The following is a 27,036-nucleotide window of genomic DNA, read 5'->3' on the forward strand; positions in this document are numbered from 1 at the left end:
CTGTCGGCATGTTTCAGGATGATTAACTCCTGAGATTAACACTAGAAATCCCTTGAATCACCATATAAATCTTAGCATTACAAAACTTTTCTAATGTCAGTGTTTCTGAACTACATTTTAGTTACCCCTTCTTTCTCCAGTTATACTCTTTAATGCTCTCTTGAACTCCTCCAGATGTGCATCTCATGATGCAACTTGTTTGGCTACCAGACCAACTAATGCATCTCCTTAGAAGACCACATCACCGGTAAGAATACTCCAGATCAAAATATACACCAGTTCAATTTTAAAAACAGCTACACAGCTGCTCTGGAGCAATATATGAAAGGTCAAAGCAGAGCAGAGCCAAAGCCCAAACTGGCATAATTCAAGACAAGAACTGTATTTTGCGTGTTCTAAGATGAACAGACGAACATCATACATTTCTTCACTTCAACAATGTTTAAAAAACAACAACAAAAAAGGTGGAAAGGAGGCCTCTGAGCACTAAGAAAGAGTTAGCAAGCTTGGCTTCATCTGAGAACTACCGAAGCATCTTGCCTAAGCATCCCCACTGCCATCAAGGGATGTGGCAGATGGGAGCAGGAACTGCCCAAGCAGTTGAAAAAGTATCAGCTAAGAAACAAGGTCTTCCTCAAACCTGATTCCTGGAGAAAGCGCCATATGCAGTCAAAGGACAAAATTTTAAGTATTTTTTGCCAAACAAACCAAGTACAGTAATGCATGATTGAAGAATGTGAATTAAAAAAAAAGGAAATAAAAGTGATGTGGGCAATAAGAGACAGGCGGGTCTTAACTGCCAACAAGACTTCACCAGAACGAGGTGTCACTGTGAAAGATCCATAAAAATCTGGAATTAGATGGAAAATGACATGAAATGCCTCTGTCAAACACAAGTCCTGCCAGCCTCACCTTATTAACATCTTTCTACACAAACGCAGTTGACTTGCCTGGGCTTCTATTAAAAAAAAAGAAAAAACAGCAACGGTGTTATATGGGATATCTTGCAAAGGGAAGAAATAGAATGAAGTGCAAGGATTATAAAGAATTTTGGCTTATGAGGAGATACATAATTAAAAGCACAGCATGCTATCCTTAAGTCTTCATGCATCGGTTTTAGGGTCAAACTTCATTATTTATTATTGGTATTAAGAAGCAGGAGCATAAATGACAATATACAATAACATTGAACTATGGGTTATCCATAACAGAGAACAATTAGAGGTGTGAATATCAGAAAAGAAGTTAAACTGCTGTAAGATCCAAGTACAGACAACTGGAAGCACAGGTAAAAGGGCAGAATTTGGAGATGACGCTGAAATCCCATTATGATGCGGTTTTGTCAGAGATGCATTTCCAATAAAAACACACAATTGGTGTAATGGTATAGATCTTTACCAGGCTTCCTCTGGAATACTGTGAACTTAGAGTTGAACAGGAACAGAGTAGGGCACATAGGATGACTCAGGGGAATATGAATTCTCCTGTGCAGGGACTACCAAGTTCTGTAGTCTACTCAGGCAGCTATAAGACTGCATTAATGTCCGCCTTGGGCATACAGCTTTTCTACCTTTCCAGTACTAAATGTCAAAAATAATTAAGACTTCAGAATTTTAAAGTCATAAGCAGAGAAACCAAAGACAATTTCTATCTCCAAAAAAAAAAAAACCACACCAAAAAAAACCACCCATACATTTTCTCAAACACTGTTTCCTTTCATTTCTGAGAAAATTATCTAGAATGTTAAAGTCCCCCAGATACCTGTACCTGCCAACAACAGGAATGAGGAGTGGGAAAAGAAATAGCTTACTCTTCTTGACTTCACCAGCAATGCTGAGGAAACGTTAATCTATGACATATACTGTAGAAGCATGTGGATCTCAGTGTTACATTACAGAGAAAAATCATGACTTCTTCAGGAATATCTGTCAGGAAAATACTCAACTCCGCCAGGTAAAAATTGACTTGTATAAGTATGTATGTGGGTATGCAGGTAGATGTCTCACCTTAGTTACCAATATTTTTTGATGGTTCTAAACAATGCTGCTCCCAGAGAAACAGTGAGAGACAATCAAAACCAAAAGCAATACCACCTACCATTACAATCTCTAAATAGCCTCATGTTGCCACTATGGATACATGATATTAGACCAAATACACCACCTCTTAACCATTTTTGATTTACAAAAAAGAAAAAGTGCACTCTTCAGCAAGGTGTTAAAGTGAGTTTGTAGCTCAGGTATACGGCATAAACATTCAAAGCATTTGGGAACTGGCCGTACTAAATTTCTGACAACTGTGTTTGTGCACAGAGGTATTTCTGTTGCTAAGAGCAAAGAATTTCCACCAATCTAGCATGAACGTATATTTTAAAACCATACTGAATTAGCTTACCATTTCACAGAAGGAATAAAATACTTTCAAATAATCCACAGAACATGCTTTCTTTGTTCTTGTATTTAGTTCTGAAGTATAGTTCACTTACAGCAGGTTTAAATTATGCCTATAAAAGCAAAAGCACGAAATGAAAATGTTGCAAGTCTTATTTACCTTTTTATACGTTTTCTCTTCATTTGGCTTTCCAGCAGTAACATCTCCATTTTCAGTAACAGACGACATCTAGTAACAGAAGCTTAAGTTACAAATTAAATACTTGCTTTAGACAAACAACTCTTTGGAAAAATATGCAATTTCTTATCCATTTTTTGCTAAGTTCAAACTTTCTAGAGTACAGCAAACCACCAAGGTTGGTGATAGTCCATGAGAAGTCTCCTCCACTGAAGTTATCTTAAGCTTTCCTCTTTTCTTTGCTTAAAACAACATCCTGAGGGACAGAAGGCAAATATTTTGTTTATAATCACCTCTTTCCTTCTTATAAGGTAACTTCAACTGCACTGGCATGCCCTGTTCTCCTACTGCAACTAAAATTCATTCTTTATTTGAAATATTAGACTCATTGCTAATTCCCTCATTATGTTTTACACAGACTACTTTACATGTTTCTCTCTTTGAATAAAAAGCAATGTGCTTTTAAGTATAACACACTACCTATATTCCTTGCATGATTTGCTCCTGATTATTTCTTGTTCTACTACCTTTTTGTACTTAAAACTCCTCAGCTCTAAGGCAAGTATCCCTGACTTGGTCTGTTAGGAGATGCTGCCAGCAGCAACATGACATCCTAGCTCCATGAGGGCCACCAATACACTCAGTAGGAGCCAGCTTCATCACCTCTTTACTAAAAGGGTAAATACTTTTGCTGTGAACGCTGAACTACTGTACAGTTGTCATCTACTCTATGGCCCTCTCCCAAATAAACCTTCATTCTCTCAAAGTAAACATCCTATCTCCATCCAGGTGTCCATGTTCCAGTCACATCTGATCTCTCCTAACCCCACTGCCTTCACCTACAGCCTACAAAGCAACTACAGCTTTCCACACCAAGAGGTTAGCAGCTGACAAAAGTAGCAACTCAAGCACTGCTTATGTTCACGCTGACCCACAAACAGGGGCAGATGTGAGACTGCTGCTATTGCTACCACTGTGACTGCCACCAGAATGTTCCTCTGCTGCTGACCAGGAGACACTGCACTGGGCCTACCACAGCACATGAAACATATATTGTTAGTTCCATAGGTGAATTCAATTACTGTTATTCTAAGTAATCTTCTGGTTTATTAAATAAATACAAACACAGCGTCAGGTAGTAACATCAGAATTTACAGGACAAAAATATCATTTTTCAACAGCTTTTCTCTACAGATACTTCACTGACTTTCAAAAGTATGAACAGTAGTTTAAACTATCTTTTAATGAACTTCTCTTGGTTTCTAAATAACTTGACCTGTGAACTCTTCAGAGCAAAGTGATGTCTATTTATTAGATGCTGTATGCTGACAATGTATGCTACATTGTCTTCTCTCCTGAACCACTGTGCAAGCAAGTACCTTACAAGTCTGTAGTACAAAATGAGTTATCAGAAAGATCACCCTGGGAGGGATTTTACATGCAGACTAAAAGGAAAGCATTCAAGCTACATCCAGCACACAATTCTGAGTCAACATGAACACCTTTTTTTCCACACCAGTATGCAGCAGATTGCATGAGATGAAGTTGAAAGGAACGATAGGGAAAACTAAGATGCTTGTAAGCAAGATATTCAGTGGCATTTCCAAGAGAGCTGAAGCCTTTGGCTACATTGACACACCGTATCTCCTGCAAAGAGCAACGAGGCATTTTGTCAAGGCTGTAAAATAATATTAGATCAAGAATAAAGGAGTAAGTTAGAGATCACATGGATCAGACACTTTAAGCATGACTGTCAAAGTAAAACAGGCAAAAATAAAACAAACAAACATATACAAAGAAACCCAATCAAAAAAGCAACAGGAACACATTGTAAAATGATACCAGGTTTTGCCAACACTTTCATAAATGGAAGTATACATACCCTTATGAAAAACAGGGCAAGTCATCTGGAGCTGAGAGCAATGACCAAGTCACTCATTGGTGGTGTTATTTTCCAGAATCTGTTAAAAGAAAAATCTTTTATCACTACGCCATTACAGATGCACATTTGACAGAGCAGCTTAGGATTTCCTTTATCAATTGTTCCTCAGTCCAAGTAAGTATTCTGCCAGATGCAGCACTGTTCAAGAATTGTCACAAGTAGTTTAGGTACTAATAGGTCACCTAGTGTACTTAGGAAACCAGCAATGTTATGCAGGATGAAATTAGTACAGTCCAACTTGCCTTTAGCCTAGAGATGTCACTGCTACGGCACCAGCATCTCTACTATGAAACATTTATATAGAGCAGTAGATATACATGATGTGGACCACTATGAAATTAAATGCTATCTTTGAAGAAGAGTTTTAAAATTAAATACTAAACCACTCTCACTCCCTTGGCATAGCCCATATTCCTAGATCCCAAAAAGCCAAAAAAAAAAACAACAGCCTAGCAATAGGCATGATAGTTTGGAGAAAAAGCTGTACATAACAAACTCATTGTGGATGTTTTTATCAATGGTATTAGTTATCATCATAATTTCTATGAGTAATCTTGTTGAGGTTAGCTATTTCATAGTTAAAATGGTTTGAATATGTATATGACAAAATATTAAATAGATATAATTTGACACCTCCCCAGAATGAGCTTGTCCTCCCATATTACACAACTATTGTAAGCTACATCACTAAACCTAATCCTGAATTTAATTTCTCAACCATATTGGAAGAAAACAAATCTCATTTGCCCTTCATCAGCACAAATTGTATGAATCTAAAAATTGATAAAAAAATAAAACCACAGCCCTTGTTCACCAAATTTAATTTTCCGATTATCTAAAAAGTATCCGTAACATAAAAGACTTCTTAACAGTATTTTCCTCTCATTCAGGGATGCAGACTAAAAGTAATTCCTGAGATTAAGTACGTAAAGGAACAAAAAAGAAACACAGAAAACTGGATTCTCTGAGAATAAAGCAACGCCTCCTTAGAAAAGTCTTTTCTCGAGTCACAGACTAGTATTTTCCTACTGCAGCTAGCTACATTGTACATCTTAGCCTTTAAGCAATTAATGTATTTCAATTTCTTTACTTGGATATGTAATGCCATCATCCTACACATGAAAGAGAACTCAGTTTTGATAGCTTTTAGAACTGCCTTTAGTCTACCTAGCCTGTCCGTACTTATAAATTTAATGTCATCAGCTGATCCATGTTTGTGGCTCTACCATTACACAAACACAGACTTCAAGAACTTCTTTTAAAACAATTAGGTAGAGTAAGATTATTTATTTATTTATTTTTACACTGACCCCTGGGTACAACTCTGTTAAAAAGAACCCACAAATCATTGTCCTCCACACAATCCCAAAGGATTATTGGTACAGCAAGACCTACTTCTCCCAAAACTTCCTAAAATACGATCAAACATACACAGCAAAAGCCAAACCTGAATGCAGCACCTGAATTTTCTTTCTGTAACATATTAGCTAAAGAATATGCTCATGCCAGACATGGAAGAAAAGCTTGTTCGTCCCTAGTATAGTTAGAAAATTATTTAACAACTCATTCATGTGAAAATACACATCTGTAATACTGACAAAGATAGAAGAACAGCAAGATCCCAGCTGCAGTAACTGCCAAATATGAGAAGTCACACACCATGAAGAGAGTATTTTTTTCTTATCTATGCCAGTTTATGTCATTCCTAGAGGCACCTACAATTATTTCAGTTCCTAGCCTTTAGAAAAACACAGCCCACCATTCTAATTTAACTGCAGCTTTTAAACATCTTTCAAGGCCTTCACTTGGGCAAACAACTCATATTCCATGCAAAAAATCTTTATCAAAGTAAGTGTAACTTGGTTTATCTCCTCCCTGCTCTGCAACAGCAGTGGCACAGGGTGCCTCCTCAGCTGCTTTATGCTGCGTGTATTAAGGGCTGCTGATTTTGCTCTGCTGAGCTTTGGCAGTGCCAAGACAGGTTGCAACTTCCTCTTCTGGGACCCAATTCCAGCTCAAGCTATGGCAGCTGATTAATGGATTGACTGACAGCAATGGCAGGAAACTGATGTAGTAGCTGATGCATTGGGTCTCTGCATGCATGCGACAAAGGTAAGCTCACAACACAGCAAGGTTGGGTGGGGGCTCAGTGGGAAAGCATCCAGTTGCCCAAATACTGCAGGTATTCAGTGAAGGACTGGGCTGAGCTGCCCGGAACACAACTCCTGCCTCATGACACGAGGAAGAAACGAAGTCCAGAAGAAGCTTAAAGAGCACTACAGAGCACAGAAAGATAAAGCAGTGAATCCTCCACTTATTAACTAACAGAAACCACAATTTCCGTGATTCCGTAGGGCTTTCCTACAGCACTCTAGAGGTGAGGTTTGTAGGCCGGCACCTGGCCCGAAGCTGGCTGTGCTCACCATGTTGCTGGGCTGTAGAACCCAGGGCAGCAGTGAGCCTCAGCTGCCCACCCATTTTGTACCATTCATCTTTGCAAGTTCCTTATAGGGCAGAAGGCATTCGTTCTGACAGATTGTAAGCACGTACCTGCTTTTATGCAAGCTGAGTCGTTTAGGCCCAGCTCCCTTGTACTAACAGTTTGATGACGTTTTAGTTCCATTTCAAGTGAACTGTAGTGTTCCCACCAACTTCACTGAAAGCAGACTTCTATTACAAACGCTGTAATTAGGTTCCTATAGGCCTCATGCACAGATTAAACAAAAACCTAGTTCTGCTTTGTATTGTAAAAAAAAAAAATTTTTTTTCAAAATACACATTTCTCAGCATCTTTCTATCATTTTCTTACATAAATCACACACTCCAAGTGTAAGCCATGCAGCTTCTTACTATAACTGCTGCCTTGTCTGGGCTGATAGTTAAAATCTGCATTTATTTTCTGGGTTTTGAGTGAGATATCACATTGGGTATACTGCTCTCAGTCTTGTACAAAAAATATATATATCACTTTCTTTCTGCATGGCATAATGAATGTGTATCCAAGCTTTTAGCTTGCCTGGACTGCACTGAGGGAAGAAGAAATGTGTAGTGTCGCATTTACAAAGGCTGCTCGGAAAGTAATGCCTCTTATTTATTTCCATGCAAACTACAAGAGCCTGCATGCCCTATTCATAACAATCTGCACCAGCAGAGGTGACCCACTGCTGCAGTCACCACTGCTCAAACACACTGCTCACCATCTCACTGCGTCAACATCCACTGTTTGGTTTGCAAAAACGTTCAGCAAGTGTCAGTTAATGTCATTAGGTGCCATTTTTTCCTGCATGAGGAATTCAGTGCCACCCCTTTGCTTCACACGCACCACATCAAAGATCATTTTGTCAGACTGCCCCTCTGCTGCCATGTGTCACACAGCAAAAACATGAAATGGAATACTGTTGGGAAGGTTCAACTGTACTGTCATACCACCAGCATCCACCTCAGATGTCATGGTCCAACATCATAAAATAGGAGGCATTACTTTCAAAGCAGTCCTCATAAGATATAGAATATTGTTCATGTATATAAGTAATAAAACTTACTTTAATTTTTAATGTTCTTACTAAAACATCACTCCTCTGCTATAGCACTGAGGCAGCATCTGTTAACACAACTATGAATATCACAACAATTTCACTGAAAAACTCTTTTACAGGTGAAAATTGCCCAGTCGTACTTTTTCTCGTGGTGGTGGCTGTGAAATGTACCTTGTTGAGTCACTTCCTCAGTTCAGTACAGAGACCTGCAGATCTGTCTGGTATCGTACTTCCATGCTGGGGATAGAATCAAAGCACTGTCAGGCTTCCTCTCCAGGGTGAAACTGGAAATACTGGTTACACAGTGATGCAGGAAGCAGAAAAACTTCTAAAACAAAAATCGTCCACAGAGGAAGAAAGTCATCAACACTTACAAGCTACTCTTTCTAAGTAGTTTTCTCCTGAGATGACCTCAAATGCCCTGAAATTGTTCAGGGCATTACATTCCACCTCTCATAGCCACAAGCCAACAGCACTGTGTTACACTTACGCCTTCTCGTAACACACTTCCAACTTTCAAACTTTTTTATCTAACTTTTCCTTCACCTAACCCTCTTGAGTTATTAACAGGAAGGATCACTGACCAGACAACAGGCATAATAGATGCAACTGCCTGTAGCTTCTTCATTCCTCTATGATCTCTCAGTTTCAGACTGCCCTCTAACAGGAAGTATGGCCAGTGCCTGGAAGTTCAAAAAGATAGCAGAATCCATACAAAAGACTTTCATGAACTGCCATGTTCTCACACTACCAGAGGGGAGGGCGGGGGAAGAGTGGCTCCAAAACCAAAAGACACTAACAAAGTTAATCTATTAAAGCTAATTCTCCTATCTGCTTGGGAATGAGGATGAACAAGATTGGAGCTCACACTTTCTTAAACACTGAACAAACAGTTCTCACAGATGATGCAGTTACAATGTCTCCCTTCTATCTGGATTCTCTGACAACCAATGCAATATGTACATCAACCAGTAGCATTTTTCTCTATTAAGTGTCACCTCAGTTTGCCTGTTTTTCCATGAAACTCAATATAACTCTGGACCACTATGAGAATTTGTTGACATTGGTCAACCAAAACTGACCATAGCTTTCCTGTTCTATCTGCAGTAGAATTTGAACAGTAGGATTATTTTGAATATTATTTGCAAAGGAAGAAACTTGGCACACACGAGACATCCTCTGATAAACATACAACCTTCGTACATACATCTTGTTTCCATAGGAAAGCAAGTTAAAAATACCAGCATACTTCTGGGTGTCCCTGGGAACAGGAACTGAAAAAGGGACCTCAAAGGCTTTTTTTGCACTATGCTTTTCAGAACACTCAGGAGGTAGCTGAAACTTTAACATGAAGTGAAAAGTGTAACCTAAATTGTTAGTACTTGTCAAAATTAATATTATTCCCAGACAGAAATTACATTTTAGTTTCTTTAGACTTTTTTTTTCCATTATTTAATTGCTTCTGTATAAAGGCGAATGGACAATTCAGAGCTGTTCTTAAGAACCTGCAAGCAATGCTAGGCATTGTGCCAATTAGCAAACATAAACAACTGAAAGAAAGTATACTTCGGAGTAACGCAGAGAGAAAGAAGATACGCAACACAGGAAACATACCACAGTTTTCTCAGTGGTCATCACAAGTTAATCCCATTGCTGAATAGCTCATATTTTAATTTCAGTGAAAAGTTCTTTACACATGAGTGTCAGGGCAGACAAACAACCCTGAAGGAAAAAACAAGATTCTTTATAACTGAATGGCCACATAAGTAAATACATGTACACAAGTGGTGTATTGTTTTTAAGTATTCCAGACACCAGTCTGTGAAATGGACTCACTCTATTACAGCAGAAATCATGCAGCCACCTAAGATCAAACATTCTTGTATGTCCACATACCTTAAATATTCAGGGTAAAAAAGCTAGTATTTACAAACCACTATATCTTGAGTCAGTGTTAACATACTGCAATGCACAGGACAACCATTAGAAGTTCTGATAAAAAGCTTAAATTCTGAAAAACTCTTTTTACTGAATCTGAAAATTCAAGAACTGCAATCAGAGACTTACACCTATCTGGCTTTAATGCCTGCCAGCCTCTTTAACCTCTACTGTCAACTGCCATGGCTTCAGCTCTTTCCAGGACAATAGAGGATTTCTTTTTGTCTGTCCAGAAACCAGCTGTCAAAGTAGAGGAAAATTTTTTCTGCATGAGAGTTACCGCTGATTTACCCTGCTAGAAATCCACCAGAAAAATACATTGTGTGAATCGTATAAGAGAAAGAATGAGGAGATAGAACAATTAGTTCTGTTATCCTGGCAAGTTTCCCTCTCAGCCTCCAAACTGGTTATAGCAGTTTTAGATGAGACTGGAAGTCACACCTGCTGGGTGAAACCTGTGGTAGTACTGTAAAGGTTTTGGCATTACTGAAAAGGTTTCTCATTTCATTTTTAGGATGACCAATGTAAAGAGCTAAGAGCCGCACTGAGCTGAAAAAGCAGATCAGAAAACGTACAGCCTGTTACACCTCCTACCTTCTCTCCCTAGAAAATAATTATTCCTAAGAAAATGTACCTCATATTATGCAGTTCTGATCTCCAGTTAATCTATAAATTTTTCTAATTACTTTTGCTATTTTGCCTGAAAAATTACAGGGGCTGTAGCGATAAGCAGGACTAATGCAATGGAAACAGCGTTACAAAAGGTGGAAGGAAAATACAGCGCTCACCCAGATCGGAAGATTTGGGGCTCGCAGGAAAAGGCTCCCACCAAGGAGGGATCTCCAGGCAGAGATCCTTCCTCAGGGGCAGTCAGCCCTTAAATGAGGCCTAAGAGGGGTGGAGCCAGGCTCCACCCCTTCTGGTTGCACAGGTGAATTGCCTTCACCTGTGCTCCCAGGGCTGACTGGGTCTTTCCTCCAGGTGCTCAATCAGTGGTTCAGGCCATGACTCAGCAGTTCCCATACAGGGGCATGCAAATAACACAAGCAAAATGATGAACTGCATATCTGAAATAAAATGAAAAAACTTGCTTCTCCTCATAGTCTCCATAATGACAGTGCAGCACAAAGGCCACAGAGAAAAGCACAAGCAAAAAGCATCATAAAACTGCCATTCAAACTGTTCACATAGTTAAACCATCCCAGCCGTACCTCCCACCCTTATTTACCTAGCTTAATACCTCACTTTGTATTAAGTAACCTGACAGATTTTTAGAGTATCCATAACTAAGTTGAGCACAGCACTGAGATTCTGATACTCTATTTGATTCTCTCAACAACACCCATTTCCAAGCATACAGTATAACAGCTGAATTAAAACAGATAATAAATAAAAGATAGTAATAGAAAAGTGGTATTTTCTTAGACTGTAGGCTGAATTTGAGATTTATAGTAGTCTGTACTTTGAAATGATGTTGCTTTTGTAATGCTTATATTTACTGCAAGAAGCATCACCTCATCAATCTGCCTGTAGCATCCAGAAAGGGAAAGCACACAGGAAGGTAGAATATCAGCAAATATCACCTCCGTCCAAGTTTACAAATGCTCAGAATACAGTTTGACTACCAGGGAGATTTGACAGTTTACAAAAGCCCTGCCCTTTTCTGTTTAAGGTGGTGTTTATATTGCATTAACCTGCTTTCTAGTACGAAACAGACTACATGTGCAATAACCACATGGAAAAATCCACAACAACAGCAAAAGTTGCCTATTCTATTTTCTACAGCAAATAACGTTATTTGTTTGGAAATAACTTGTTTTGATTTTTCAAATGGAAACTTGCTGAAAAACAATGAAAATAAAACTGCAAATTTGCAAAATTAAGCACAGTTTACAAACTGTCTGAAACACAGCATATAGTGCTCCTGCAATAAAGGTTTGTTTTTGAAATATTACATCTCACAAGTAACTTGAATGTCCTCTTCAAAGTGTTTTTGGTTTTTTTGCATGTTTAACTCCTTCCACAAATTTTCAAATTCAGAGCTTAAATTTATTTTACTTGCCCAAAGCCATGACTTCGCTCTTCCCAGAAGCACTAAAGTATCTCTTTGCATCTTTCCAAACATTACCTATAAAAGCAATGCAAACTTTCTACTGCACTGTAGGTGGTGTTCAATCTTTAAGAACTATGGGGCTTTTCCAAATCACTGATACTAGAGCAGTAATCAGAAAGAACAAACATTTGATCCCCGACATAACTGATGTAATGTGTGTATTTTGTAAAAATTGCTAACAAGCCCTCCTTTTACGAAGTGAAAGGGCCTCAAAAATTTCTCGTTACTTTGTAACAGCTCAAAGGCACACAAAATAGAAAGACATTTTTGGATATAGCCATAGAAGGCTTCCCAATTCTTGTGTTAATAATCACAATTCTATATGCCAACAGTAGTTTAGAGGAGATTATCATTCTATCTACACAGTCAATTGCAGTTGCAAGGTTGAAGACATCTCACAGTCAAGAAATGGAGCTCTGTTCCTTTACTTTAGGAACTTCAAAATGACAACAGTCCTAAGGTTATTAACGCATGTCAGACACTGCACTTTGAGAAAACATTACCACATAGTGCTTACTGTCTAACAATTACTCCTGCATATTGGGATAAACAGTTGATTAACAAAGCAAAGAATACAATCAGAGGAAAAATTCTTCTACATTTGACATTGATAGTACGTGGAAAATTGAATGACAGGAATCACATGACTCACAGTGGCAAAGATTATGTAAGGAAATTAAGGCAAGCAGTATCACTCACATAACTGGGAAGTATGATCCAAGAGGAATGGTGTCACATACAAGGGGAAAAAGAGATCAGTAGGAGTGTTACTTATTTTCTAAAGGAATGACGCAAACAGAGAAGCAAACAACCCAAGCTTGCTGGGTGAGGATTATCTATGAAAGAGGAGTTTGGTCATGCCAACTGCTTTATCAGTCTGAATCTCCAGGAAGAATCATTCAGATAATGGCGAATAGCTCAAATGGCTGAGCACAGGCATAAACTGTATAGAGTGAACGTAGAAGGTAAAAAGCAAAAAACATGGAATGATATGGAAACAGACAGAAATAGAGGGGGAAAAAGAAAGCAGTAAGAAAATAATTTTTCGGACACATGATTTTTCCAGATACTCTTCACACAGGTTTAAAAAGTCATCCATCACTGATGTCACTGGACTTAAAATATACAGTACACCTTTGCAAAGCCTTCACGAAATTTGAATGGGCATGCTAAGTGGCTGAAAACTATCAGTAACCACGATGGGGTTAAGTATTCAGGCTAGATACACCACAGGATTTTTTCCAAGTTTTAACAAGTGAGACTCAGACAACTACAAGATCTCAACGCAACTTTTGTTTAGAACTTATGAGTGGCAGCTTGCAAATATTCATGCTGTTAGCACAAGGAAGACACGTTGGTAAGAAAGACAAGAACAAACTGAGTCCAACACTGTCTCTTTCTCTAGTATGTTATTATGTGTGGTGTGTAGCAGACCTGAAGTGAATGCAAAGGCAATGCTCCAGTCAAGTTTTCAAAATGGATCCCACAAAACATTCTGAAAAATTTAACAGAAAAGATTTGGTCTGCATGAAGCTGTTCCGTAGTATCAGTAAGGATGTCCCCAGAGACCTCCAATTTAATTATAGTTAGAACTTTATAGAAAACGGACTTTATTCTTGGAAAATAGTTAAATAATAATATTTTAAAAGCCTCTTGTACTATTCTCAGCACAGACCAACTGCTACATCAGTGAAATTCCTTTGATTAGATTAAAAGTTCTCAGCTTGCTGTGGAGCAAAATTTGCTCAGAGACCATTCAGAAGCATATGCAAACATATGGAAAAGGAGAGGATTACCGTATTTTATGAGATGGTCTATAAAATACACAAGCTGCAGACTTTTTAAGAAGAGTCTTCTCGTTTCTTTTAAAACCACAGAGAAAACTTCAAGGCATAAAATACAATTTCAAAAGCAGCCTCCAGAGAGAAGCTTAAAAAAAAAAACAAGCAAGAATAATACAGTAAAATTAAATTTTGAAACTAATCAAGGAAAGAAGTACCTGCTATTTTTCATGGCTGCTGTCTAGTTGTCATCAAAGTGAGACTGCAATTTTACATCCACTGGAGTAGAACTGCACCATTAAGTGCAGCAAAACAAACACGGCTGTTTTTTTTTTTTTTCCAAGTTACATCACACTCTGACAACGTGGCTGCTTTAAATGTACAGGTTACTACTATCTGTAAGTATTAATATTTACAGATACAGTAGTACTATAAGGAACTGTACACTTTTGTTCTTTGAGTCAGACTTTGGCAGACCAGAATGAGCATCCAAATTTTTTTTATCCTGACAGCAGCCTGCCAGTATACTGAGTTTGGCAACAATCCGAAACTACAAATATATTTCTACTGTACTTTAGCAAATAAAAACATATCAGTGTATGTATGCATTGTACTGGCATTAAGAAACATGGTATATTTTGACAAGGAACATATACAGCTCTATATATACAGGCACAGAAAACCAGTCATGGGATTTTTAAATGTCAACACAAACATTTTCAAATAAGCATTTTAAAATAGTGACTTATAGCCAAGTGATATGACTGTTTTCCAACAGACTTTCACCTGCCAAACCATATTAAAAAATCCTGTCCCTGAACATTTCTGCTACCAAGAAAGTAAAGGCATTAATCCACATTAATTGCACCAATATGAACATTCTTACACATACTAAAAACAATACCCCCCACATATATTCATAAACAATATGTAAGACATCATCCTCCTCTCCCCTTCAACTAGCTAGCTGCATTGTTGCTTATTTTTTAATGTTGTGGGAAAACTGAAAATCTGGAGCTATAACTATCAGCAAAGGATCTATCATATAAATCAGCTTCATAATAGCGCATAGGGAACAGTGAAAACAATGAGAATAGGACTTAACCAGTAAAGCAGACAGTTCTCCAACACCCACCAGCACAAGCAGTGGGTGAGCACTCCACAGAACTACACAAAGCCTGACACAGCTGAACTTTAAAAACAGACCAGAAGCTGTCAGCTTTTCCAAAGGAGAATGAGTACAGATTTTCCCACAAATGAAAGAGGTCTCTGATTTCTTGAGAGGTCTGGATAAAAATCTCTGCTTTACACAGAAGCCCTCTGAAGGACTATCTGCACCTCTCAATAGTTCATTATGACTTGGTTAGAATAGGTATACAGTGCTATCTGTAGCTCAGTTAATAAGCCACACCACAGTTTTCAAGAGGTTGAAAGAGAGATTTCAGCATTCATAAAGAAAAGAACATGAATCACACTATCAGAACTCCATCCCTCTGACGTAATCTGTATCCTTTTAAGAATCATTAACTAAAAAGAGAACAAAATCCCAGCACGATAAAATACAGTCATTAACTACAAACATTTATAACTTCCATAAACCAAACTGAAAAACAGAGCAATCAAATCAATAGGTCCTTCACAGGAACAGCATGTTCTTGTGATTTAATGTACACAACACGATAGTTCGCTTTCTGATATGCCTTACCTGACATTAATCAGCTGGAACGCCCAATTAAATCACTTTAATACCTTTTTGTCAGATAAGAATTTACTTGCTATTGGATTGTTATTTTTTTTTTTAGTTCAAGGTGATATAAGTCAGTATATTGAGCAGCACATAAGTTTTACAAGTATTAATAGAAAATTGACTTTCAACAGTTGCTGTTACCAGGGTGCACTTATTACCTCCTAAACCACTGAGATGCCTCGTTCCTAGGAGAAAGCAATCTGATGATTAGCTAGGTAACTGGAAAGGGACAGCCATCAACATTTGGAACTGTCAAGCTAAGCTTTTGATTTATAATAAATAAAGAGATCAGACTTCAATTTGCTTGCAATACAATACCACTGTCCAATCATTCTACTGCAGACCTGAACAATTTAATTAGGATCGCCAAATAAAGGGCATGAAGAAAAGTGAGACAAGTAACCAGACAGTCCTGCATGCCTGCCCCATCTTAATCATTCTGGCAGCAAGAGGAGACAGAAGACAGACAGTGATGCCCCCTCACAGTGGAAGCAGCAAGTTACAAAAATGGTGAACGGCAGTGTGAACAGTCTTCATGCAAGGCACAGAATTATCCAAATGCTTGTAAGAAAAGGCCATTAGTTCAAGAAGCCAAACAGGAAATCAGCTAATGATCTTCACTGAAGTACTCTAGCTGGTGTGTTAGCATGTGCGCTAGTTAGCATATGTACATGCGAGAGTGATGCATGGGGTGAAAGGTGAGACACCAAGAAGTCTAAAAACAAGACAAACAACAACAGCTGCTGTTAACAAGCAGTGTCTAACACCAGTCTAGCATAGATGTCAGAAAAACTTGACATTATCTGTATCTCCCAACAAAGAAAATGGCTTTCAGCAGAAAGCCCTGTTTCAGAGATACTTTGTCTAGCGATACAGGACTAAGCTTGCATTTTGGCTCAAGAGGATGAAGGAGCTGGTAGAGTGATGGATGCCAAGTGGGGCTATGAAAAACAAAGACATAGCCTTAATCTGGCGGCAGCTGGCAAGCCATGATCCCTTCAGAGAGGTAAAGCACCAGTGACAAAAGTTCTGCATGCTTTTTGGTTGACTCTACACTTGGCAGTTTACCTGTATCATGGAGGTGATGAGTTTGCCTAATTAAATAATCTTTGATTACTTGCTCTACTAAAAAATCTGCCTCTTTTTGGGACATCTGTCTCTGGACAACCCCTCACAGCACTGAGCAGGCATCTCCCTGCATAGGTTCGGAGCTCCTTCCACACCACCTAGCTTTGGGAAGCACAGGCATTCCGCTTCACAAACACAGATGCCAAGAGCTGACACGTGCCCGGATAGGCAGGTGGAAGAGGAATCTATGGGGCATTTCATACCTGCATGTCATGTATCTCGGTGAGGGTGCCCTTCATCCAGTCCTCTGCTCAGAATGCCGCCACAGCCACAGAAACTGATGGTCTGTGCTTGCCTACACTTCATTTATTTCCCGTGTTGTGTTTATATCTTCACAGTAGGAAGAAAACTAAAATCAGCTGAAGAACATTACTTTTTTCACTTTGAAGAAGGAAATGGTACAAGTGAACAGAGGGAGCGAAATGGGATGGGAAACAAGAAAGAAAGAAAGGAGAAAAACAGGTGAAAAGGGCAGAGGGAGACTCAGTAAGAGATTCTGCACTGCTGAACTGGGAGAAGAGGAATGGGAAGGAAAGACAGATGAAGAGCACAGGAACCAAATTAGAATGGAAATACACAAGGATAGGAAAGGCCTTCTGCTTTGGTCTGTTAAAAACAGACATGCAGTGCCATTACCTGTGGATAGTCAGAAAGGATACTCAGGGGAGGAAAAGCAGAAAATCTGTATCTGACAGTGTAGAGTTACGGTGTAGGGAAGCCAACAAAGAAAAATGTTATTTTACCCCCATGACAATACAGGGATTTTTGTCCCAACAAGCAGAAAGGTCAGTTTATTGAGCAGCACACATTTATATATTTAGCTCAGAAAAGGGACTTAAGATACTCAGTCTGGCCCATTTGCCTACTGTCAGGTGATTACTGTCTATACAAAACAGCATTGACACACAGTCAGGATTAAGGAGGCAGAACACAGCACAACCAACCAAGCTCAGTTGCAGAGACTACTTCTCTAACATCTCCTGAGCTGAAGAAAAGCTTGGAGAAGTGCACCTGCAAAAAATCAGTGGAGAGGGCCTGTGCAAGTACACTGGCATCTGCAATGCAGAAGCCTCTTACTGCTCAGCTGACCTCAGCAGCAGGCAATGATAAATCACTTCCGTTTATGTCAAGCTACTGTGAAGACTGTCCCCTCTTGGCTTTATCTCATTCATGTATTTACAATCATTAGGCAGACCAAAAGCTACAGAGAGAAAATCAGCCTAGCACAAAGTTACCACACACAAACATTGTCCTCCACTAGTTAGTTCCAACATGCAGCTGGTACACCCGCATGAGATATGATGTGCATGATCCTTAGCAGTGCACATCAGTGCATGGGATCATGCTCCCAAACTCTTGGGCAGGATTTTTCATTACAATTCATGATAGGTACAGTTCTTGTTTTTTGTTGTTGTTTTTCTTTTTAATTTTGTTCTCTTTTTTTTTTTTAATGCCTGTAATTTCAAACAGCCAAATTAGAAAAAATAATTCTACATACCTCTCCTGAGAAGTTAGAAGTCTTCATAAACGCTTCTCACCTCTTCTAGTTATCAAGCCTCCTCATCTACTTTCAGTAAGCACCTGAGTACTACTGGCTTGAAGACAGCCACTTACCCTTTTGCGCTGCCATTTTTTCAATTAACAATAATACTTTTATATGTATGTATGTGAGCCACTGCAAAGTTTCAAGCATCTCAGTGAGAAATAATGGCAGAGCAATTATTTGCAGATAGATCAATCTAAACTATTACGCATGTATTTCACATGTACAATTTTGGCTATGACAAAAGCAATTATAACAAAGCATTCTAGCACCAGGTAATGACAGCAAAAAAAAAAAAAAAAGGTGCATCAGTTCTCGAAGTTAATAACCAGATTTAACATTTCTAAACAGAAAGAAATGTATGCAAGAATTCAGCAACATATATAAAATACTGATACTGTTGTTTTAGAGTACATAGGGTCAGTATGGGGAAACACCCTCATGCAGTTATTTCAAATATATAACTACTAGAAGATACTGGTAGCACATTATAAAACATCTTCTGTCCACAGTTGTGATGGCCTCCCAAATGGTGTTTTACTGTGCAAAACACATGGAATTGGAAGTCAAGGTCCAGAATGTGCTATAGCAGAAAGCAACATCTGCATGCAGAAAGGAGTTTCTACTTCCACATCCTCGGTACAGGATAATTTGATGGTTAAAAAAGGAACCTTTGAGATAAAGGAAGCAGCCAAAGGAGCTAGATGTTAACCTCATGTGCTCGAACATTTATTTTGCAAAATTTCTGTTATATGGTAGTTGCAAACTGAATATACATGCTTCAGCTCTTTTCCTACCTCACACCAGAGACCAATGGTAGCCGTGCAGGGAGGAGATGTACAAAGACAACTAACCTTTTTTTTTTTTTTAAAATAAGAGAGCCTTTACCATGGACATTTAGACTTTACGTACCCTTTCTTTTCCTCTGTCATTATGTTTTGCAAAATAGATCACCAATTAAAGAGAATAGAGAATGGAAAGGTTGTATGCAAAGTATTTTCCTTCTTATAAGTCACGTCCACATTTAACTATAGGCACTGAGAGAAAAATACAGGATATCACCATTGTGATTTACCTCCATTTGCATCTCACAGCCACATTTTCCTCAACTTCAACACATAGTTTTCCTAAGTGAATACCTCTGCACTGGTTTCACAAGAAGTTCATATGAATATGAGAAAATTGAAGGTGACAGAGCATTGAAACAAGTTGTCCAGAGACGCTGTGAAATCTCCTTTTCTGAAGATATTCAAAACCTGCCTGCACGCTTTCCTGGGTAACCTACTGTAGGGAACTGGCTTTAGTGGGGGGGGTGGACTAGATGATCTCCAGAGGTCCCTTCCAAACCCTAAAATTCTGTGGTTTATAACTGCAGAAGGAGCTCACCTCCTATTTTTGCACAGACTGCGGTTACACTGTTCTTTTGCAAGGCCCACAGAGAAAGCACTGCACTGGGCATTCAGCACTTGAGACCCCTTCCTCACAGACAAGAATAAACCTCCTAGAAGTCCTAGTCTTCCTCATCGTGCCTCATCTACAATACAACAACATTATTTCTAGCTACATCAGACTTATTACTTCACGTATTCACTGAAATTTTAAAAGTGGTTTTTCAGACTGTTTCCTATTCAAAACCTGCATGCACCATCTCGTCTTTTCAAATGAGCCACAATCCTACTAGATAATTGATGTTCTGAATGGTATTGACTATTCACTCTCAGAACAACAGTCTTCAAATTCCACCACTAAATGGTATTAATGCTCTCAGGATAACCTGAAATACGTTTCTTTTCCCAATTTTGCAGCTAGTTTTGACAATTATTATCAGGAAAATGTGTATTTGATAATAAGGGGAAAACCTAGCGCAATTCTCTCCCCAGCCCCAACAACTACGTGTCAAATGAAATTCGTTAATTTTTTGAATGTGAAGATAGTCTATAAATATACTCTGAGCAGGCTTTTTGTGGAATGCATCATTTCATCAGCACCCTATTTGAGACAGGAGTCCAAGAGCTGCCTTTGCAGCTCATGAAATGATTCTGACAGGACCCTGCAGTATCAGCAAGCTTTGCCACTACATTCCCACACTCAGCTTTGTCACTGCACACTGTCCCAATATAGTTCGCTCCTATCACTTGGCGCCATTCAGTGTTATCTCCATAGGCCTGTAATATTTGTAAAGGTGCAATGATAACGCCAAGACTGACTATACGAATGATGAGCTGTCCATGCTCACTCCTTCGAGGTGTTTTTCTGGACATTTATAAAATAACTAGGAACAAGGTTAAGTACCATAGGAGGGGCACAAAAGCAAGAGGAGAAACTCTGCATGCTGTTTCTAAAGAAATCTCTCCTGCCAACCTCCATTGCCACTATGGCCTTAGTTTGGATTGCTGTCACCAGCACACAGTGTTTGCCAACAAGAAATCACAAGACAAGACAAACAAGAGTGAAGGAGACAGTCAAACTGCAGACATTTTACTTGCATTTGATTTTCAAGACTAGGAAAATAAGATTAGTCCTATGTTTAACTGCTTGCAGAAGTAGGCCATGCTTAAAAAAAGCAAGTGGAGGTATCTATGTCGTAAACCGAACAAAGATGCCACCTTTACTGCAGTAGCTGCAGAAGTATCCACACAGAATAGAAACAGCAAAATCAGTCCTAAGACACCAAGAGGAAACCACTCCTCTCCTTAAACTCCACAGTTCAGAGCTGTCTAACATAAAACTACTTGAATGCTTCTGTAAGTGGTGTGCATAAAGACAGCCTTATGTGTGAAATTCCCTTTTAGCAATAGATTGTCATGCACTGGGTCATCAACACTCACACCTTCAGCTAAGAAGCACGCTGACCTCCTACGGGAAGAGATGATGTATTTCAGTCAGACAGCCAAGAACCATCTGATCATGGAAGTGCAGATTCTCTGACATCCTGATTTCCTTTACAGAAATATGTCACAACATTCCTGGCACTTCCCTCAATTACTCACTTCAAAAAATGAAATTACGTATAAGCCACACTGCCGCAAGGATCAGCTGTTATTTTACACAATTAAAAGCACCATGATTGTCACTATTGCTTGTTTTGACTTTGCTTTGGAAGAAATTGGAGTGCCTAAATTATGGTACACTTTGAACTATCCAGAATCGCAGAATTCCAAGATGGCAGCTGGCTTAACCTCCAGTTCTGTACCGGGACTTCGCACAATTGTTTCATTCCCTCAGACTCCTGTAAACACTCTATTATATGATACGACTCTCAAAATTATTATTTTATTTTTATTCAGAAAATCTTATTTTCTCCCTACTGTGCATGCATTTGTTAACTCTGACAGCAGGTTAGGTAGCATGTGCCTAATCAGTTTTTTTCCCCTCCTATTCTGATTTCAGTTATCCATTTGTCTCATCAAATCTCAGGATGTGAGTTTCTGCCTGGGCTACTACTTATCATGCAGCAAATGAGAGCAGCAATGCAGAGAAGCACAGCTTTAACATTATGGAGTTAATGAGGGGAATACTGCAGAAGAGGTTTTATTTGTTTGTTTATATTAAACACCAATGGTCCACAGAAGCTCTAATGCATATTAAAGTATTATTTTTCTCTAGGTGGAAAAATCATGCAATATATACAGGGTACAATGTATCTAATTCCCCTTTTTAAAGAATTCTGTAACAGTCATGAACTTATAATGAATCCAAAAACAGTGAGACAGGTATTTAAGAATCCTACACTATTTAAATGATGTCCTTGTTTCTAACATCTATTTGATGTTCTGTATGTTCAGTACATGTTTAGCTAAAATAAAATTTGAACACAGTGATATCAAAGAAACTACGTGTCATTTGGAGCAGGTCTTCAACTACTTGTTAGATAGAAGCGTGATCTGAAGATTAATTCAGAACACAGAATAAGCTGTAACAAAATATTCACCTGAAAGATTTATTCCAGACAGGAAGAAATCATAGTCACAGCAAGTTTATGGCACAAAAAAAATGCTTACGTTCACAAAAAAAAAGTAGGAGGAGAGAAGCAGTAAGAGCATTAGAAGTATGCTGCGAGAAGCAGGCCTAAATCAGAAACACACAGAAAAAAAGTAGTTCTTGAATTTTCTGTACAACTAAACGCATTTTTAAAATACCATGTGATAGCTAATTACAGACTGCCTGGAGCAGCAGTATTTACATTCTATCTGGACGCCCATTAAAAGAAAAGAAATATATTGAGTTTGAAGTTGAGAACTTCCTTCCACAGGCAAGTTTTTTTCTTCTCCATAATTTACTGCTTTGCTGCTAAATGGCATATCTCAATTTTATTTCATTAGTCATTATGAACACAATAAAGTAGTATAACTTCAGTGTTCCCTAGTCTAACAAAATTTGGACCTCTTTATTGTTTGTAAAAGTTACTTTTATCATACATTTATGTCTACATAAATAACACTAGCATTTATTCTTATTTATACAGCACCCTCCTCAACCCGGTTTCAGAGATCAAAGTCCAACACACTTCACATCTCAGATAGGAGCCAGGCTACAGAGACTTCTGTAAATGTCACCCCAGCTGATACGCTACTTTCCTGTCACTCAGGAGACAGGAAAATTTGAAGAAAAACAGGAGACAGGAAAAGTAGGTTCTTGAATTGAGAAGATCACCTTGGTAGATGAAGAGCAGGAAAGTAACTTAGGGAGGCTCCCTGCTATAGGGCAGAGGAGCCAGAGGAATCATGTGTGGTCCCACGACAGACTGGAAAACGGCAACTCTTCTCATTCACCCACCAGCTGATACACCCTCTGCTCTGCAATGTTCCAATGCCAAAACTCTTTAATGTGACAGGATACGCATGAGGTACCAGTAGTGCACAGCCCTACCACAGTCAGTTCACTTCCTATGAATCAGCTGGAAAAAGTAAAACCACACAGAGTAATAGGAGATAATATTTAAGGAAACACTATCAGAAAGAAACCTGGAGCTACCTCAATATGAAAACATTTTTAAAATAATTTCTAGTTCCGTGAGTATTATTTGAAGTTGCTTGTAGCACATACCCAGAAGCAAAGTCCTGCTGTTAGGGAACATTGTTTTAAATGGCATTTCTATGTTACAACTATATAAGAGCCATTACATTACATCTGCAATACACCATGGGTCCAGACAAGACTAACCTGTACTACTTCCCCTCCTCCCACCCTCACTTAAGACAGGCCAGCAATAAGCATGCAGAAAGCATACTGAAACTGACAAAAGCAGCTCCTTTTCCTTACAGTCCTACATAAAATAGACAGCTTTATGAGGACTTATTTCAATGATTTCTGGAGTTGCATATGCTTCCTGAAACACTGAAGGAACAAGAATCTTTTTTTCCTAACTTTGTCTGCATTGAGAGGTTGGAAAAGGAGTGGGAAAGCTTAAGAGAAGTGAGATGAAAGCAGGCTTTACTGAAAATAAACCAGCTTGTTATTCTAGGTGACTGTTCTCAGTCTTGCAATCTGCTTCAGTTTTTCATTAAACTAACATATAGTCCAGCTTAGATAGTAGACAGCAAGGATAAACTGCCAGACTTCTCCAATTCTGCAATACAATTTGCAGATCAAATACAATACAATTTGCCTGTGTACAAAGGCTGCTCCAAAAGTAATGTCTCCTATTTTAAGATGTTGGCCCACAATGTCAGAGATGGATGTTGGTGGTATGGCAGTGGAAGGTGAACCTTCCCACCAATATTCCATTACATGTTGTTGCTGTGTGACAGATGGCAGCAGAGGGGCAGTCTGACACAAGAGTATCTGACATAGAGTGCATATGGAGCAAAGGTGTGGCGCTGAATTCCTCTGTGTGGAAAAAATGACACCATTTACATTCATTAATGCTTAGTGAATGTTTACAGAGACCAAACAGTGGATGTGAGCACAGTGAGGTGGTGGGTGGTGTGTTTCAGCAGTAGTGGCAATGGGTCACCTCCACTGGTGCAAGCTCTTGTTCATAGCTGGTGAAGATGCATAGCTAATGGCAGCGACTATGTTGAAAAATAATGTTCTGTAGCTGAGAATTTGCTCTATCAGAGAGTGTTATTACGTTCTTTAGCATTACACAGGAGTCATTACTTCCAGAGAGATCTTGTAGGAGACTCCTTTCCTGGCAAAAGAGAGAGGGGCAAAAAGACCTTAAAAGCAATGCCACTTGCCCATGAAGTATCTGCACTTCATTTCACGAATCACTTCGGAAAAGCTGTGGATTGTAAAGCATCATGAATTGATGCATGATGTTAAGTGCCTTGTACCCCTTCTACACCCAAAAACAAGACAAGAGACTCAACTCCCTGACAGGCTTTAACCTCTCCCCTTCCACTGTAAGAAATAAATTTTCATCAGTAGTGAGCAGGAAACATGTTGCTATTAGTTTTGGCTTCTAGCAATTCTGCTGAACACTGACTAAGGGTAGCAGGAAGCATAATTATGCACATCTACAAATGTTGTAATGGCATACACTACTCTTTCTCCACAGTTTACACTAAGACAGCTGGATAACAGGGAAAAACTTTCCTTCTTAATTCTTCTTACCCCAACACAAACTCTGTTGGCCACATAACTCAAGGCTCAAGCAGCAATACTGGCAAACACCTAGGGTATAGTTTTCCCCACTTTGATGATAGCTACGAACGTCTCAAAAGGGGATGCTTATTGGTTTCATGACAGCGCAGCAAAGCTCTATTTAGGTGCTACAAGAGGCTGATGTGAAAGAGTATTTTTCAATGCCACCCACAGTTGCATAAAAAATACATACAACTCCCAACTTGCAAGCTCTCTTGAGTTACAACATCAGGGAGGTTTTATGCACTTAAAAAAAATCCTCTAGATTTTCTTCTAACAATAGGATTAGCAGCAAGAAAATGTTACCCCAATGGATGACAACAAACACACACAGCCTAAGAAACCTATTACGTTTCTACAGTCAAAACTTAAATCACATAAGATGTGTTCAAACTCTCACAGTGTCACAGTAAGGACTGGGAAAAAGAAAGCCTGCTTAAAAATTCTTATATTTTGAAAGAAAATGTGGCTCAAAATGACTTCCTTAACAACTATAATTCCCCACCATAACACAATTTAAGATCGAAAAAGCTATACCATAAGTATTAACAAACTTATTCATCACCTGTTCCACTTTACTAGAAACTATCTTGACTTTAACGCTACCTCAAGCAGACTTGAAAATGAAGGAAAATATCATACTCTTTTCATCCCTGCAAAAACATTTATTTAAACCATACACAGGCATATTAGGCTGAAAGGAAATTCGCACAGCATAAATCCTACCTGACTCCAGAAAGAACCTTCAGAAGTAAGCTGAAGAATGCTTCCACATATGTATGCATTGTTTATATATATAAACCTATGTGTATATATATATATATATCATTTATATTGACTACATTATGTATTTCATTCTTTACAATTTTTGGTTTTACTATAAAGATGTTGTACATATGCATGCAGTACATATATATTGTCACTAACGTGCAGTGACAAACTGCACAATATCCTCAACAGAATATAATATCAGAACTGAGAAACAGAAAAGAATTTATTCACATCTAACTTTTATACTAAGATAATGATTTGCCTGTAGAAGTCTATCTAAAATTAACATTATATAACAAATACATGAACATGTTCTTACAAGGTCTGAAATACAAAGAATATCAAAGAAAATATTTGGCTGTATTTATAAAAAACATCACATGAATAATTTGAATTACAAATTAGTGAATAACGGGTCCTTTTTCCAAAACCCTAACAGATATTATGGCTTTCCATACAAAAGAAATTAATACCAGTTTTACACAGTATTTAAAATCATCAACAGTTTTATTGTGTGGCATTGTAAGACATATTACAGCTCAGTGACCCATGGCTTTTAATTCCCTATTTTTATCATAGCAGATAAACAGACAAATGATTTTGTGCAGTATCTGTACAACCCCTTGTTCAGTTGAACTTGCTATTTTTGGCATTCTTAGGCTGTACTGCTGCACAAAAAGAAAAAAAATCGGGTCTGTTTTTGAATAAATATGGAGAATCTTTTCGTAAGGAAATTATCCTGCCTCCTTTGACCATGTAAAAGATTCTCAATCTCTAGAGAGAGATCCTTTATACTAGAAAACTAGGATGTTATCAATAATAGGAGCTGCAGTGCCAAACACACTAACAGACCATGTCCAAACCAGTCCTATTCTGGTTGAGCAGCAACAGGAATTCTTCTTCCCACTGAAACCTAGGCATCTGAGGATAGTTCATCTCTGTACATAGACTTATAAAGACCTTATTAATCACATTTTGCACTAATCCAGCACAGTGGAGACAAAATAATCTCAGGCATGCCATTTCCAGGCAAGCTGGAGTAACACTCCTTCCAAGTTGGCTTCTGCTATTCTTGTCATCTCCTTGTTATCTGATACCTCATAGCACAGCAAAGTTTGAACTGCAACAAATGGCATTACTTTCATCCCTCTACCTTTAGTAACCATTGTAGACTTCAGAGTTCAATTCACTGCAGTATCTGCAGTGCTGCAGAGAGCTCAGTACTCTCGAACATCATGTAAATGAACAGATGGAGGAACCAAAAATGACCTTAAAACTTTCCAGCACCACTGCTGGTGTGGCTAGTAACTAGCCACTGCCAAGTCTGATTCTCAGACCCTATGGGTCAACAAAGCAGGTACAGTAGAACATATTATATTCC

General features: G+C 38.6%; 1 protein-coding gene across 6 annotated transcripts in view; it reads right to left on the reverse strand.

Annotated features, from left to right (window-relative positions):
- The window catches only part of PIP5K1B (phosphatidylinositol-4-phosphate 5-kinase type 1 beta), a 101,799-nt gene that overhangs the window by 62,565 nt on the left and 12,198 nt on the right, over positions 1-27,036 (reverse strand). For 4 of the 6 annotated variants that reach the window (XM_021380721.1, XM_021380715.1, XM_021380716.1 and 1 more), the window contains exons 2-3: positions 4,451-4,529; positions 2,551-2,619 (exon numbers count right to left, since the gene is read on the reverse strand). In XM_021380721.1, the coding sequence (XP_021236396.1) occupies positions 2,551-2,619 (69 nt within the window). In that variant the 5' untranslated portion in view covers positions 4,451-4,529. Of the gene's footprint in view, positions 1-2,394; positions 2,504-2,550; positions 2,620-4,450; positions 4,530-27,036 lie in introns of all 6 variants that reach the window. The other 2 variants (XM_021380719.1, XM_021380720.1) reach the window with 1 other exon arrangement.

Source organism: Numida meleagris, chromosome Z (genome assembly GCF_002078875.1).
Source record: "Numida meleagris isolate 19003 breed g44 Domestic line chromosome Z, NumMel1.0, whole genome shotgun sequence".
Classification (NCBI taxonomy): domain Eukaryota; kingdom Metazoa; phylum Chordata; class Aves; order Galliformes; family Numididae; genus Numida; species Numida meleagris.